Source organism: Pongo abelii, chromosome X, assembly GCF_028885655.2.
Source record: "Pongo abelii isolate AG06213 chromosome X, NHGRI_mPonAbe1-v2.0_pri, whole genome shotgun sequence".
Classification (NCBI taxonomy): domain Eukaryota; kingdom Metazoa; phylum Chordata; class Mammalia; order Primates; family Hominidae; genus Pongo; species Pongo abelii.
The window spans coordinates 2,563,662-2,579,544 of NC_072008.2; the positions used below are offsets into that span (position 1 = coordinate 2,563,662).

At 44.9% G+C, this 15,883-nt stretch overlaps 1 protein-coding gene across 7 annotated transcripts in view; it reads right to left on the reverse strand.

The window, feature by feature from the left end:
- The window catches only part of ARSL (arylsulfatase L), a 33,687-nt gene extending 19,264 nt beyond the window's left edge, over nucleotides 1–14,423 (reverse strand). Inside the window, exons 1-5 of one of the 7 annotated variants that reach the window (XM_063721052.1) lie at nucleotides 14,258–14,381; nucleotides 13,580–13,685; nucleotides 6,495–6,537; nucleotides 4,708–4,869; nucleotides 1,840–1,961 (exon numbers count right to left, since the gene is read on the reverse strand). In XM_063721052.1, coding sequence (XP_063577122.1) covers nucleotides 1,840–1,961; nucleotides 4,708–4,869; nucleotides 6,495–6,517 — 307 coding nt within the window. In that variant the 5' untranslated portion in view covers nucleotides 6,518–6,537; nucleotides 13,580–13,685; nucleotides 14,258–14,381. Of the gene's footprint in view, nucleotides 1–1,839; nucleotides 1,962–4,707; nucleotides 4,870–6,494; nucleotides 6,538–9,022; nucleotides 9,171–10,342; nucleotides 11,616–13,579; nucleotides 13,686–14,257 lie in introns of those variants that run through there. The other 6 variants (XM_009234567.4, XM_054544282.2, XM_063721051.1 and 3 more) reach the window with 6 other exon arrangements.
- Nucleotides 14,424–15,883: the final 1,460 nt, after the last annotated feature.

The following is a 15,883-nucleotide window of genomic DNA, read 5'->3' on the forward strand; positions in this document are numbered from 1 at the left end:
CGTCCAGGCTGGAATGCAGTGGTGTAATCAATGCCCACTGCAGTCTCGACCACCTGGGCGCAAACGATCCTCCTACCTCAGCTACCTGAGTAGCTGGGACTACAGGTGCGCACCACCACACCTGGCTAATTTTTAAATTTTTTGCAGAGACAGGATCTCACTCTGTCACCCAGGCTTGAGTGCAGTGGCATGACTATAGATCACTGCAGCCTTGAACTCCTGGGCTCAACTGATCCTCCCACTTCAGTCTCTCAAGTAGCTGGGACTATAAGGGCACATCACCATGCCTAGCTAATATTTTTAATTTTTTTGCAGAGACGGGGTCTCACTATGTTGCCCAGGCTGGTCTTGAACTCCTAGACTCAAGTAAATCCTCCCACCTCAGCCTCCTAAAGTGTTGGGATTAGAGACATGAGCCATTGTGCCTGAACTAAAAATGATTTTATAATTTCATCAAACTCTTGATATAATCGAAAGGTTCTCAAAGCTGTCTGCCCATTGGAATCGTGTGCGGAGCTTCACAATATTCTGACGCCTGGTTATCATCCCAGGGGTGCTAATTTTTATTGGTCTTGGGTGGAACTTGGGCTTTGGGATGGTAGGAATATCCTCTGGATGATTCTAACGTACTGACAAGGTTGGTAGCCACTGATAAAATTTTATTCTGCTCTCCAGATATTTCAAATCTCTGCCCAAGGGTTTGTTTGTTTGTTTGTTTGTTTGTTTTGGGATGGAGTCTTGCTCTGTCACCCGGGCTGGACTGCAGTGGCGTGATCTCGGCTCACTGCAACCTCCGCCTCCCGGGTTCAAGCAATTCTACTGCCTCAGCCTCCCAAGTAGCTGGGATTACAGGCACTCATCATCACGCCCAGCTAATTTTTGTATTTTCAGTAGAGACGGGGTTTCCCCATGTTGGCCAGGCTGGTCTCGAACTCCTGACCTCAGGTGATCTGCCTGCCTCGGCCTCCCAAAGTGCTGGAATTATAGGCATGAGCCACCACGCCCAGCCTCTACCCAAGTGCTTTAAAATGTAGGTGTTATGTATTATTATTATTAAGGTTTTATCATTCAGCTATGGCAAGGCCAACAGATCAGGAGATGATATCTGTCATTGGAGACATAGTTTATTACTCACAGTTTCTCATAGTTTATTACTCACAGTTCAAGAGGACGCAGGGGTGAGCCATGCTGTGTGACTATATGGGGAAGCTCCAGGGTTGGTCAGGAGCCAGAGGGAGTGAGGAGAAAGCATGGAAAAAGCCTTTCTTATTTACTGTTTTTCTTTTTTGGAAAGTAATGGGCAAGGTAGGGTAAGCTGGCTTAAGACTGGCTAGTTCGTACAATTTCCGTGGGCTTTCATCTGCAAGGGCTGTCCCTAGAAAGCTGGTACCTGATTCTGGGGGGATTAGGGCAAAGAGAGAGTGGCCTCATATATGAAAATCTCATAAAGGTGATGGTTGGGGGTGTGGGCTCTGGATTGATTGGTTTATCCTTGAAAGGTGCACTCCCAGATGACTTGTTTGCTATCTCTAAGAATTGGCTAGCCCTGGGAGGGCCAGTCCTGCCAAGGTCAGCAAAGCCCTAAGATGTCAAAGCACCAGAATATAAAAGCTGCCTGGGCACGGTGGCTCACGCCTGTAATCCCAGCACTCTGGGAGGTCAAGGAGCGGGGATCTTTTGAGCCCAGCATTTCAAGACCAGCATGGGCAAGATAGAGAGAGCACCCCCCAATCTCTATTTAAATTAAAAAAAAATTAATAAAAAACCAAAATGTAAAAACTAGAAACTGTGATGAATACACCAGGCTGCACCCTAGTGCAGTTGTAAAGAGAGACTGACCTGATCGCACAGGATATCTGCCCGTGAGGAAGGCGGCTCTGCTTGGGGTGCACAAAGATGCGGCAGAGATGTGTTGGGTCAGCTTCACGCCATCCTCTGCAAGGCGGTCAATATTTGGAGTCCTATGGAGGGACAAATTAACAGCTTTACTTGTTAAAATTAGACAGGCTTTTCATAAGCATAGCTACATGCTACTGAATAGAAGGTCTGCTGGTCATCGCTGAGTGCTTCAAGATGTTCTCAGGAATGACCCAAAGGTAATGTCAAAGATTTCTAATGTCTTCTGAGCCTTCAAGGAAACATCAACTCATTTAAATAGGAGTGAGTGGCTGGACGCGGTGGCTCACGCCTGTAATCCTAGCACTTTGGAAAGCCACGGCGGGAGGATCGTTTAGGGCCAGGAGTTCAACACCAGCCGGGCCAACATGGTGAGACCCTGTCTCTACAAAAAAACCTACAAAAATAGAAAAATTAGCCAGGAATGGTGGTGCATGTCTGTAGAACCAGCTACTTGGGAGGCTGAGGAAGGAGGATTGCTTGAGCTCAGGAGTTTGAAGCTGCAGCGAGCTGTGATTGCAACACTGCACTTTACCCTGGGTGACAGAGAGACAACATGTCTCTAAAATAAATAAATGAATGAGTAGACAGAGTGACTAAGTTTCCACAAGGCACTGTTGGTACTGAGAGACCAACCTCAGAGGGAATGCAGAACTGAGAGCCCAGGGCACCTTCTCTGGAGCTCACAGTGTTCATGGGAAGGTTTGACTTCATGGATGCCAACACACTGTAAGTACTACAGGAAGGTGGAAGGCTGGAATTCGGACAGGAGGACGGACTAGCTCTAGCTCATGACAGATAGACACGCCATATTTTGGCATTAGGAGGGTGTGGACTTGTCTGTCTGAAGCAGAGCTTTTCAGCAGGGGAGGATTGAAATCCCGCATAAGTGCTGGGCTTGGCTAGATGGATAGGGTTGGGAGTGAGACAGAGATCAATATTTGTCTTCCGCTTACGGGCAATGACACTGATTTCTCCTGTATGTTTGTTTATTTGTTTGTATTTTGAGACTGAGTCTCACTCTGTCACCCAGGCTGGAGTGCAGTGGCACTATTTGAGGCTCACTACAACCTCCCCCTCCCGGGTTCAAGTGATTCTCCTGCCTCAGCCTCCCAAGTAGCTGGGATTACAGGTGCCTGCCACCATGCCCAGCTAATTTTTGTATTTTTAGTAGAGACGGGGGTTTCACCATGTTGGCCAGGCTGGTCTCAAACTCCTGACCTCCAAGTGATCAGCCTGCCTTGGCCTCCCAAAGTGCTGGGATTACAGGCGTGAGCCACCATGGCTAGCCTACTTTTTGAAACAGGGTCTCACTCTGTCGCCCAGAGTGCAGTGGTCTGATCACAGCTCACTGCAATCTCAAATTCCTGGGCTCAAGTGATCCTCCCACACCTCACCCTCTTGAATAACTAGGATTACAGGTGCATGCCATCATGCCTGGCTAATTTTTTTTTTAATTTAAAAATTAATGTGCCAGGCGTGGTGGCTCACGCCTGTAATCTCAGCACTTTGGGAGGCTGAGGCGGGCGTATCATGAGGTCAGGAGATCGAGACCATCCTGGCTAACATGGTGAAACCCCGTCTCTACTAAAAATACAAAAAATTAGCGGGGCGTGGTGGTGGGCGCCTGTAGTCCCAGCTACTCGGGAGGCTGAGGCAGGAGAATGGCATGGAGCTGGGAGACGGAGCTGGCAGTGAGCCAAGATCATGCCACTGCACTCCAGCCCGGGTGACAGAGCGAGACTCTGTCTCAAAAAAAAAAAAAAAAAAAAAAAATTAATGTTTATATTTTGTAGAGACAGGATTTCACTATGTTTCCCAGGCTGGTCTTGAACTCCTGGACTTAAGTGATTCTCCTGCCTCAGCCTCCCAAAGGGCTGGGATTACAGTCATGCCTGGCTGACAGCATTTCTAAAGCATTGTCCATTATGTACTGGGTGGATAAAAATCATATTTAAAAAATGAAATGAGGCCAGGCACAGTGGCTCACACCTGTAGTCCCAGCACTTTGGGAGGCTGAAGCAGGTGGATCACTTGAGGCCAGGAGTTCGAGACCAGCCTGGCCAATATAGCAAAACCCTGTCTCTACTAAAAATACAAAAATTATCCAGGCATGGTGGCGGGCGCCTGTAATCCCAGCTACCCTGGAGTGTGAGGCAGGAGAATCACTGGAATCCCGGAGGCGGAGGTTGCAGTGAGCCGAGATCACGCCACTGCACTCCAGCCTGGGCAACACAGTGAGACTCTGTCTCAAAAAAAAAAAAGAAAAGAAATGAGGCCAGGTATGGTGGCTTACATCTGCAATACCAGCACTTTGGGAGGCTGAGGCGTGTGGATCACTTGAGCCCAGAAGTTCGAGACCAGGCTGGCAACATGGCAAAACCCCACCTCTACAAGAAACTTACAAATTACCCAAGCATGATGGTGGGCACCTGCAGTCCCAGAATTACTCAGGAGGCTGAGGCAGGAGGATCACTTGAACCCGGGAGGTTGAGGCTGCAGTGAGCTGTGATTGTACCAGTGCAATCCAGCCTGGACCACAGAACAAGACTTTGTCTCAGAGAAAAATAAAAAATAAAAATAAAAAAAATAAAAATAAAAATGAAATGAGCAGTCATATGTAGGATGGATTGAGGTGAGGTTAGTGCTGGCATGGGAAGAAAGTAACATTAGGGAGAGTTAGAAAACGCAGAAGTGCAGAACTCTTGAAGTGTGAACTGCCAAGATCAAGGGTTATATGCATTTTCAATGGCTTCTCTTTCTTCTGGTGTCTGCATGGGGGCACCAGGTGAGTAATTCTCTGTCCCTTGCCTCATGGTGTTGTTGCCATAGCAGCCAATGTCCCCAATGCCAAGGTCGTCCGCCATCAGAAGAAGGATGTTCGGTTGGGAGGCGGAAATGTCGCTGGAAGCTGATGGCACCAAACTTAGCAGCACAGCAAGCATCGCTGCCAGCCAGCTCCTGAAACACAAACTGTCAGAGACTGTGTCATGCTCCTGTCCATCTCATTTGCAGAACTTGTGTATGGGGGAAGTTGGCATCACTATTTTAAGAGGTATTGATATTATAATCACATTTCAGAATAGCTTTGAGGACATCTCTTAGGCATTTGATTGTTTTTCTCTGGTTACAATTAACTGATACCGTTGATGGCTTTATTTGGCCTTTAAGTTTTTTTTTTTTTGATGCTGTAAAGTCTGTTGTTAAGTGATTAAACTCATGATTAACAGAAAGCCTTGGTGGGGTGCAGTGGCTCACTCCTGTAATCTCAGTATTTTGTGAGGCCGCAGCGGGTGGATTGCTTTACCCCAGGAGTTCAAGACCAGCCTGCGCAACATGGTGAAAACTCATCTCTACAAGAAATACAAAACTTAGCTGGGCGTGGTGGCACGTGCCTGTAGTCCCAACTACTGGGAAGGCTGAGGTGGGAGGATCGCTTGAGCCTGGGAGGTTGAGGCTGCAGCGAGCTGAGATCGCACCACTGCAGGGCAACAGAGCAAGGCTGTCTCAAAACTACAACAACAGCAACAATAAAAAGCAAAAACAGACAGAAAGCCTGCCTTAGTCATGGTTTCTTGGATGGATCGGGTCCCCAGAACAGCTATTGCCCCTTCTCCATTCCCTTTTCTTCATTGTTCTTCCTTAAGCAAACTGTGTTGAACATAGGGAATGGAGGCTGGGGTTAGGGTTTGGACCACCCAGCAGAGCAAGGAAGAGACACAAGCTTGGGGCAAGGTGAGACCACAGTGAGCTGCTACTTCTGAGTCTATGAAAACCCTCTGTTCATTGTAGCACGCAGATGAAAATACCCAGGACTGACTTCTTTAGCCCACTGGTATCTGACGAGAAGTGGGTTTGGAGGTGAAGGAGGTTCCAGCCTGGAGCAGAAAGCCCTGGTAGTTGCGTACCATGAGGGAGCATTTCCGCAGGGGTTGGTGACATACAGCCTGCCACTATCATTGCTGCCTCTTTCATCGATGCCACCCTGGGAATGCACATGGACAGCAGGGCCATAGTGTCCCAATCCCCAGTGGGATGCAGTAAAGATGTAATCTGAGTCTCCAAGAAGGTTTGCAGTAGGGGAAACCCTGATTTTCCCTGGAAAACCAGACACCTGGCCGATGGTAGAGGTTGATGCCCACCTGATTTGCAAAGAATGAAATACAATTCCTTCTGAGGCTGCCTGGGGCAACATCAAATCAAGGGAGCATGGAGCACATCTATTAATCATGGGTCCCATGCTTCATTCTCCAGATGCAGGATAAATCACTATCAGTGCATTCTGAGAAAGCACCATCAAGAGATCCAGAAGCAATCAGGCATGGTGGCTCATGCCCATTGTCTGAGCACGTTGGGAGGCCAAGGCGGGAGCATCGCCTGAGCCCAGGTGTTCAAGACCAGCTTGAGCAACATGGTGAGACCCTGTCTCTATATAAGAAAGGAAAAAAAATAAAGAAGGGAAGGAAGGAAGAAGAAGAAAGAGAGAGAGAGAGAAAGAAAGAAAGAAAGAAGAAAGAAAGAAAAGAAAGAAGGGAAGGAAGGAAGAGAAAGAAAGAAAGAAAGGAGACTACTAATGAGTGCATATAATTGTATCTTACCAAGAATGGTGCAGATGTAACATGTTGGCTCTCTCTATACTTCCTGTAAGACATAAAGATGTCCACAATCACATTGACAGCAGAAATTGAACTGATTATAAATAAAACAGTAAGTAAGTAACTAGAAAGGGGAACTTTGATTCCCACTGATGATAACAATAGCAAAGATATCTTAAAACAATGACCAAAATCTCATAAAGGAATGCTCTTCCCGAGTAAAAAGGCTTCAAAAGTGTTTAATACTATGTTAAGAATGTAAAACATGTTTCAATACACAGCCAGATGGAGTCTTCAGAGAAAGAGGAAGAAAGTGGTCATAGGGTCTCCATCCCCTTTACCAGCTTTCATAGCCCATGAGTGATCACAAAGTGATGAGAGAATCCCAGTGTCCGGAAGCAGATTATTTTGTCTTCTGCTTCCTCAGCCCAGGGCAGGGGTGATTCCTAGTGTCCAGAAATGCAGAGAGAGTCCTGATTTGGAAGGGGGAAGCGGGGAAAGATCAAAGCTTGGATGACACACAAAAGAATCTGAGTAGAGGGTATGAAGATCAGAAATACAATGAGAGGCTGCGCGTGGTGGCTCATGCCTGTAATCCCAGCACTTTGGGAGGCGGAAGTGGGAGGATTGCTTGAGCCCAGGAGGCCCAGACTTGAAAACAGAACTGGGAGTGTCAGTGTGAAGGAAAAAGGCCTAGAGGACTCTGCAGGCACTGAGTGCTGCATGAAGGAGAGACGCATTTGCCTTCGTCGCTAGGGGTAGGTGCTGCAGGGAGAGGGGGCGACCATTACCCACACTTGGAAATGTTCTGTCCACAGAGGGAAATGGGCGACCCCCAAAGCACAGAGGGGTGGCCCCTCAGTCTCGCCAAGAAGTGAGGGAGAGCCCAGGGTGTAGAGCAGGAAAGGAATGAGATGGAAGATAACAATTAGAGTTGCAGGCAGCAAGAGGTCACCTTCAGGGTACTGCAGTGGTCTGACCCCATGTGGCTTGTTCATGGGACTGAGGACGAAGCTCTGATTTTTCTTTTTATCTTGCCCAAATTCCTATCTAAGGGGTCTGGAGAGTCATGCCCTACAAACCATAAATTCTCATCCGAAGGGTTTCATTTAACTATATATCGTGACTTACTTTCCAATCTGACTCTGGCATAACATGGGACAAATAAGAAAATCAAAATATTTTACCCAAAAGCATGTTTCTTTGCCATATCTTGAAATGGCCCTGCAAAGCTGTCCTTTGTGGGGAAAAATTTGCATCTGTAAAGATGTAAAGAATCTCTATTCACATAGAGATTCACATCTTTTTCTTCCAGACCCTTCCAATCCTGAAAAGATTGACTAAGACTTCAGCACCTTTTAAAGGTCTGAATAAGAAACAATTGTCATCTATTGTCTCTAAGGGCAGCCACTACAAGACTTCAAAAGAACCTTGGTCTCCACAATCTTTTCTCTTAACCTGAACATTTCTTTTCTAGGGATCCCAGGTGTTTTTTTTGTTTGTTTGTTTTTTTTTTTTTTTTGAGACGGAGTCTTGCTCTGTTGCCCAGGCTGGAGTGCAATGGCGCGATCTTGGCTCACTGCAAGCTCCACCTCCTGGGTTCAAGTGATTCTCCTGCCTCAGCCTCCTAGGATCCCAGGTCTTTAGATGAACTCAACCAATTGTCAACCAGGAAATGTTTAAATCTATGTATAAGCTGAAAGCCCCCGACTTTGAGTTGTTCCACCTTCCTGGACCAAACCAATGTGTATCTCAAATGTATCTGATTGACGCCTCATGCCTCCCTAAAATGTATAAAACAAGCTGCACCCCGACCACCTTGGGCACACGTTCTTGGGACCTCCTGAGGGCTGTGTCATGGGCCATGGTCACTCCTATTTGGCTCAGAATAAATCTCTTCAAATATTCTACAGAATTCGCTTCTTTTCGTTGACAGGACGTGGCATGCATAGAAGATAAAGAGACAGGAGCGTGCAGATGTGTTGGGTTTCTGCCTCTGAGTAACCAGGGGAGTGACCTGGCCACTTTTAGAAGGGCCGAGCGGCCAGTGAGTGAGGACACACTGGAGCCAGCAGGCACTGAGAGCCTAGAAGTGGCCGTGGTGGCTGTCCAGGTGAAACCTGACCAAGGATAGACACAGCTGGTGTGGGAGCGGGGAGGGCAGAGAGGAGGGGTGGCCAAGGTCCGCAGGGCTGCAAAACCCCAGGGTGTGAGTGGGAGAGAAGCGATTGGTTGAGGGATTTCCCCTCATCGCCTTTTCGGGGATGCTGAGAGGGGTGTTTGCTCCTAGCAGGATTCAGGGACAAAATCAGTCTTCTGAGAAAGACAATGAGCTTTGTGAGAGGAAAATAAATCTTGAGGCCCGCAAGTCACTAAGCTAAAGGGAAAAGTCAAGCAGGGAACTGCTTAGAGCCTCTGCCTCCCATTCTAGTCAAAGTCCCCACTCTGCTCACTGAGATAGATGCGTATCTGATTGCCTCCTTTGGAAAGGCTCATCAGAAACTCAAAGAAGGCAACTGTTCCTCTCTCACTTATCTGTGACCTGGAAGCCCCCTCCCTGCTTACGGTCTTCCTGCGTTTGCTTCAAGTTGTCCCGCCTTTCCAGACCGAACCAATATACTTCTTACATTATTGATGGATGTCTAACACTGCATTGCTACATCTCCAATAATTTTTTGTCTGTTGAAGAGAAAAAGACCTTAGATATCATTTGTGCTTTGTTTAGAACACAGAAGGAAGGGATAAGGTGTACGCCCTGCTCGTGAGGTTTTTTTGTTTATTTGTTCGTTTGTTTTACCCTAGAGAGCACATACAATTCTCATATTCTAAAAGTAATAGCAAAAGACGCAATTACTTTTCACCAACCTAATAGCATCTTCACTGGGAAAGAGATTGATTTGAAATTGTACATGGAGAGAAAACCAAAATGAGCATTTTAATACCCTCAGCTTTGCTTTCTGACCTACAATGACATGCTGCCAATGGTCAGAAAACTGAATAAAAGCAAAATACTGTACAAATGTAATGAGAAAACCCCAAACCACCACAAAGTAGGGGAAGATGGTTTTTGCAGCAATCTCCCCAGCAGTGGTTTATCTCTGGGTGTGGAGATTTAGGAAAAGTGTTCTTTTTCTAATTTTTCTTTTCTTTTCCTTTTTTTTTTTTTTTTTTTTTTTTTTTTGAGATAGGGTCTGGCTGTTTCACCTAGGCTGGAGAGCAGTGGTGCGATCATAGTTCACTGCAGCCTCAAATTCTTGGGCTCAAGCGATCTTCCTACCTCAGCCTCCCAGGTAGCTGAAACTACGGGCACATGCCACTATGCCTGGCTATTGATTTTTTTTTTTTTTTTTAAGTAGAGGTGGGGTTTCCTCTTTTGCTCAGGCTGGTCTCAAACTCCTGGGCTCAAGCAATCCACCCGCCTCAATCTCCCAAAGTGCTGGGATTACAGATATAAGCCACCGTGCCCGACCTAATTTTTCTTTCTCCCACAGTGTTATGTATTTATAAGTAAAAATATGAATATTTTTTCTTGGAGAAAAACGTTAAATAAATAAAGAGATGGTGATAAAAGCCTTGAATGAGTTTAATTTTGGAAACTGTGACATTGAGGTGACCTAGAGCATGAGGCCTGCCCAAGGCCTCTCCTGCAGATTAGAAAACAAATCCCCCTTCTCCGGGAAAGAGCTACATTCCTAGGCCTGTAAGTCACGGGTACATTTCTGCTTTATAAAAACAAACTGGGCAATTATTCAGAGACAGAAAAGGGAACGGGGAGCTCTTTGTTGACCACACTACTTCATGCCTGGTCACGGAGCCCAAATCCAGCACAAATGAACATTCACAGGACTCACCTCTGCTCCTGGGTTCCCTCCTGAATCCCCGATCAAGAAGAGGAAGGTTCTCTCCCAAAGGAAGCAAGCGTGAAGGCAGAGAGCACTCGCACAAGGCTTTGAGCTGGGAATGATTGACTTCGAGTTTGTTTTTCCCATGTCAGAAGATCAGAGAGAGTTAGGACAGACAGACCAGACACCTCCCACATCGCAGCATGGGGGAATCTCAAAGCCACGCCCAAGTCTACCAAACCAGTGGTCAGTTTCCTTAGGTTTTTATTTTGTTTTATTTTTTGTAGAGACGGGGTTTTGCCATGTGGCCCAGGCTGGTCTCAAAGTCCTGAGCTCCAGTGATCTGCCCTCCTTGGCCTCCCGAAGTGCTGGGATTACAGGCGTGAGCCACCGTATTCTGCCAGTGTCCTTAGGTTTTTAAGTGATTGCGGGTGCTGTTACACAGGGTGCTGGCTATAATATGATCATATCCAGCCTGGCATGGTGGCTCATGCCTGTAATCCCAGTTCTTTGGGAGGACGAGAAAGGAAGATTGCTTGAGGCCAGGAGTTTCAGAGCAGCCTGGGCAGCAAAGTGAGATGCTGTCTCCTCAAAAATAAAAAAATTAGGCTGGGCATTGTGGCTCATGCCCGTAATCCTAGCACTTGGGGAGGTTGAGGCAGGAAGATGGCTTGAGCCCAGGACTTCGAGACCAGCCCGGGCATCATAGCAAGACCCTGTCTCTATAAATAATAAAACAATTAGCCAGGCATGGTGGCATGTGTCTCTACTCCCAGCCACTCAGGAGGCTGAGGTGGAAAGATTGAGCCTGGGAGGTTGAAGCTGCAGTTTCACTCCAGCCTGAGTGACAGAGCAAGACTCTGCCTCAAAAAAAAAATTGTTTTAAAGAAGTTATTTGTTGAGTGGTAAATGAAGTAAATAAGAAAAAATAAAGATAAGATAAAAATAAAAAAGAAAACATTTTTTAAAGTAAACAAAAGAAGTAAAAAGGCCAGGCGCAGTGACTCATGCCTGTAATTCCAGCACTTTGGGAAGACGAGGTGGGCCGATCACTTGAGCCCAAGAGCTCGAGACTAGCCTGGCCAACATGGTGAAACCCTGTCTCTACTAAAAATACAAAAATTAGCCAGGCATGGTGTCACATGCCTGTAATCCCAGCTACTCGGGAGGCTGAGGCAAGATAATTGCTTGAATCTGGGAGTTGGAGGTTACAGTGAGGCAAGATCGCAGCATTGCACTCCAGCCTGGGCAACGGAGAGAGACTCTGTCTCAAAAATTATAATAATAATAATAAACATAAGATAAAAAGAAAAAAATTAAATAAGCAAAAAAAAAAAAAAGTAAAAAAGGGATTATTTTCAAGCAATGCTTGGTTTAAAAACATAGAAAAGACGGGCTGGGCACGGTGGCTTACGCCTGTAATCCCGGCGCTTTGGAAGGCTGAGGCGGGCTGATCACCTGAGGTCAGGTGTTTGAGACTAGCCTGGCCAACATGGCAAAACCCCGTCTGTACTAAAAATACAAAAATTAGCTGGGTGTGGTGGCGTGCACCTGTAATCCCAGCTACTTGGGAGGCTGAGATAGGAGAATCACTTGAACCCGGGAGACGGAGCTTGCAGTGAGCCGAGATTGTGCCGCTGCACTTCAGCCTGGGCGACAGAGTGAGACTCCGTCTCAAAAAAGGAAAGAAAAGAAAATACAAGACCAAGAGGGCAGGAAGCAGTTTCTGAGGCACTGCGTGATCATTGTTGGGAAGTTACTCTGTGGAATGGAACCCTACGCAATGGTCCCTATTATTTAACCATCCTTGACCTACAAGGACGGGGTTTCATAGAGTTCCACCTGCTGTCTCTTCACAACTTCACATGCAGTCACATGCTGGGTCTGTGAAAAGTCACATAACCTACCTGATCCCTCTTCCTCCTTATGTGGGTGTGGAAACCACCCTCCTTCTGGGATGAGGCACTGAAACGCTGGCACACTCCAGCCTCACTCATTTTTACAAGTGGACAGTTTTGATGGCATGTCTCAAAATGAGTATCAGGAGGGGTGTCAGAAATGTTTTCTTTTCCTGCCACAGGTGTGTGCCCTAATGGTAATTGCTTTTACTTTGTGATTTTTGGCAACAAATCTTAAGTCATTTCCTCATAGGGGGCCTAAAGGAATATTTTCACCTATATTTTAATTTATATATTCATAATTATTATATATAATATAGTACAACTTTTGTACATCATACATACTATAAATGTATCACATAAAATGTGTAAATAAGGCTGGGTGTGGTGGCTCATGCCTATAATCCCAGCACTTTGGGAGGCCGAGGTGGGAGGACTGCTTGAGCCCAGGAGTTCAAGATCAGTCTGAGCAACAAAGTGAGAGCCTATCTCTAGAAAAAAAAACAATAATAATAATACAATGAAATATATAAATATAATATATAAATATATAATAAAGCATACTTTTTCTTTATTAAAATATGCATGCTTTTCTTTACAAAAATAATATATACTTTAAAATATCTATGTACATATGTATAGATACATAAAACATATACATATATACACATCTACATATAAATACGTTATAATATGCACATATAAATATAAACATATAACATATATAAACATGTACACATAGACATCTACACACATGTTTATGTGTTCATATATGTATGCTTATATGTATACATGTACATGCATGTATACACACATACATATATGTATACATAACATATATACCTATAAAACATGTACATATAGGCATGTAACATTAATATATGTACTTTTTAAGTAAAAATGTTTATGTGTGTATGTATAGTACATATATACATATAAAACAAGTACATATATGCATATAACATATATATGTACATTATTTTTCAAGGAAAAAGCATATTATGGGCTGCTTCTGACTTGCCTGGGGGACATGACTGGTTGTGTTTGTTTTATCTGGCTGGTTATATTGGTGTCTAAATATAGGACCCTCAATCATGGTTGAACAGTCATATGACATACGGTTATACATCAAGTCTGTGGCCTGCCTCTCAACTGATGTATTTATGTATTTAGTGACACAATAAAAGCCGATTTTTCTTTTCCAAAGAACTCTGCACTTTAACCCTTGAAATGTTAAACATTTTGGTCCAGATTTAATTTTTACTACTGAATAAAACTTTCTACTTTTTTATTCTAAAGATACAAGCTATCTTTAGAAAGAGACAAGAGGCTGGGCGCGGTGGCTCACACTTGTAATCCCAGCTGGCACACTCTGGCCTTTGGGAGGCCGAGATGGGAAGATCACTTGAGGCCAGGAGTTCGAGACCAGCCTGGACAACATGGCAAGCTCCTGTCTGAATTTAAAATAAAACAAAATAATAAAATATAGAATACAATAAAATATAATACAATACAATACAAATAAAGATAAAAGAAAAAGACGAGGAAACACCCATGCGAGACTGACAATGTAGACTTTGATTCTCTTCCAGGGAGAAGGAATCGCAACCCTCCTTTCCCGCCCTGATCTTCAAGCCCCGGGCTGCGAGCCTGTGTTCAACGCTTTGCCTGGGCCCTGTTCCCAAAGCCAATTTCGCTTTTCACCTCCAGTGTCTCCTCAATATTCACTGCATGTGCCTTCAGCGTCTCTAAGATAAGAATCCAGTGTGGATGCAATGTCTTCCACTTGGTACATCTTCCCTCGTTGCTTTGTTTTACGCATTTACGTTTAGAAATCTCCCATGTAAAATCTGTACTTGATATTTTCACTGATTATTATTATTATTTTTTGAAAGAAAATTACTTTTAAAACATTGACAGGGACTTGTTTGAAAAGACGCAGTTTGGCATAAAAGAATATCCCCTGGAGCGTCTCTGCACATGCAAAAGCCGGCCTGTAAGAAGAAGCCCAAGGAAGGCCAGTTACCTGAAATGCAGTTGTGTAAGGGCGACACTGGCTGGATTTAGCAGGGAGGCTGCTCCTTGGAAGAAACGTCTTCTGCTTGCCAAAACAGACACGCACTGGCTGTCTCGGCAGCACTGAACGGCTGGCTCACGCATGTGCGTAGCTGACTCACTCTGAAAAGCAAAAACAGGAATTCCGCAGAAACCAAGTTAGGTTGTCCCAGAAACAGATCAGGCAAGTCCCCAAGGAATGTACTGCTGGGTCTTTCAGGCGTCCACAATAGACCTTCTGTTCTATTTGCAGAACCTCACTCTCACGGAAGGAGACGAGACATCTGGTGCTGAGCACGGAGTTTTTCAATGGCAGGAAGGCGGAATCCCTTCTGGCTTTTGATGTAGACAGAGTGCATTTTCCAAAATGGAAAAGTGGTTCTCTTAAAACTCATCTTGAATAATCACTCCACAGCCCTTAAATTTCATGCCTTTTTCTTTCCTTTTGCTATTTGCCTCAAACATAAAAAGAAGACAGAAAACAATTCAGGTTACAGTTGCAACTATGACCGTGTGTACATAGCCACAACTATTACCATATGTATATAGCTGCTTACCTATGTGACTCTGTCACTATCACTTCCGTTTAGCTCTGTGCACCAATGTGTTTTCTCATCTATTTGCCAGGGAGCGCATTTCTTTTTTCATATTGAAGCAGAGCATACATTGCAGGCAATGTTAGATGTAAAATGAATCACTTCAAGGACTTTTTTTTTTCAAATAAGAGCTGTCTGCACACTTCTACGTGTTGAATCACAAAAATATTCATCCTAATGCATTTATAGTCTCTATAGCCTGAACATTGCAGAGCTTCGATTTGAGACTCCCGCTTGCCAAATAAGCCCTCTTATAAATCTGCAGCTGCGTACATTCTTTATGAGTTTAACACATCAGAAAGAACAAAGCATAGGCTTGATGTGCTGAGGAACACCTACCACTCTAGGCCAAGTCTACTAGGTTACGTTGCTCTTGAGGGAAGGCTGTCAACACTCATGCAGTTATTTTTTGCACAAGTTGAACATCAAGGAGATAAAACCAGGATCCAAATTGGAACTCCCAGGTTGGCTGAACTTCAGCCTGACTTTCTATGTTCTGGGACGAGGCATGGTTACGCCACTACCCTACTATTGACCTTTGAGGAGGATGATTCTTTATTGTAGGGGCCGTCCTGTACCTTGTACAATGTTGAAAAGAATCCCTGGGCTCCACTCCCTAGAAGCAGGTAGTGATCACCACCTTCTCCCCAGTTGTGACAACCAGAAATATCTCCAGCCATGGCACAATGTCTCCTGGGGGTGCAGAATCACTCTGGTTGAAAACACTGGTGTTAAGGACGTACTTTGCAGATGACTGGAGAACACTTCATTACAATCATGCTGGGTGAGCAATTTCAATTTGTTTCTCATACTCCCACATCCTTCAGAGCTGGTAGCAGAATCAAGCTCCACACCTGAAACTCTTAGCACGAACGTTATACAACAGTACTTGTCAGCTGCATTTACAATACTAGCATCCCAAAAGAAATACTTTCTTAGCATCAAGTAAACTCATTTACTCTTTTTTTGTTGTTTTTTTGAGACAGGGGTTCGCTCTGTTA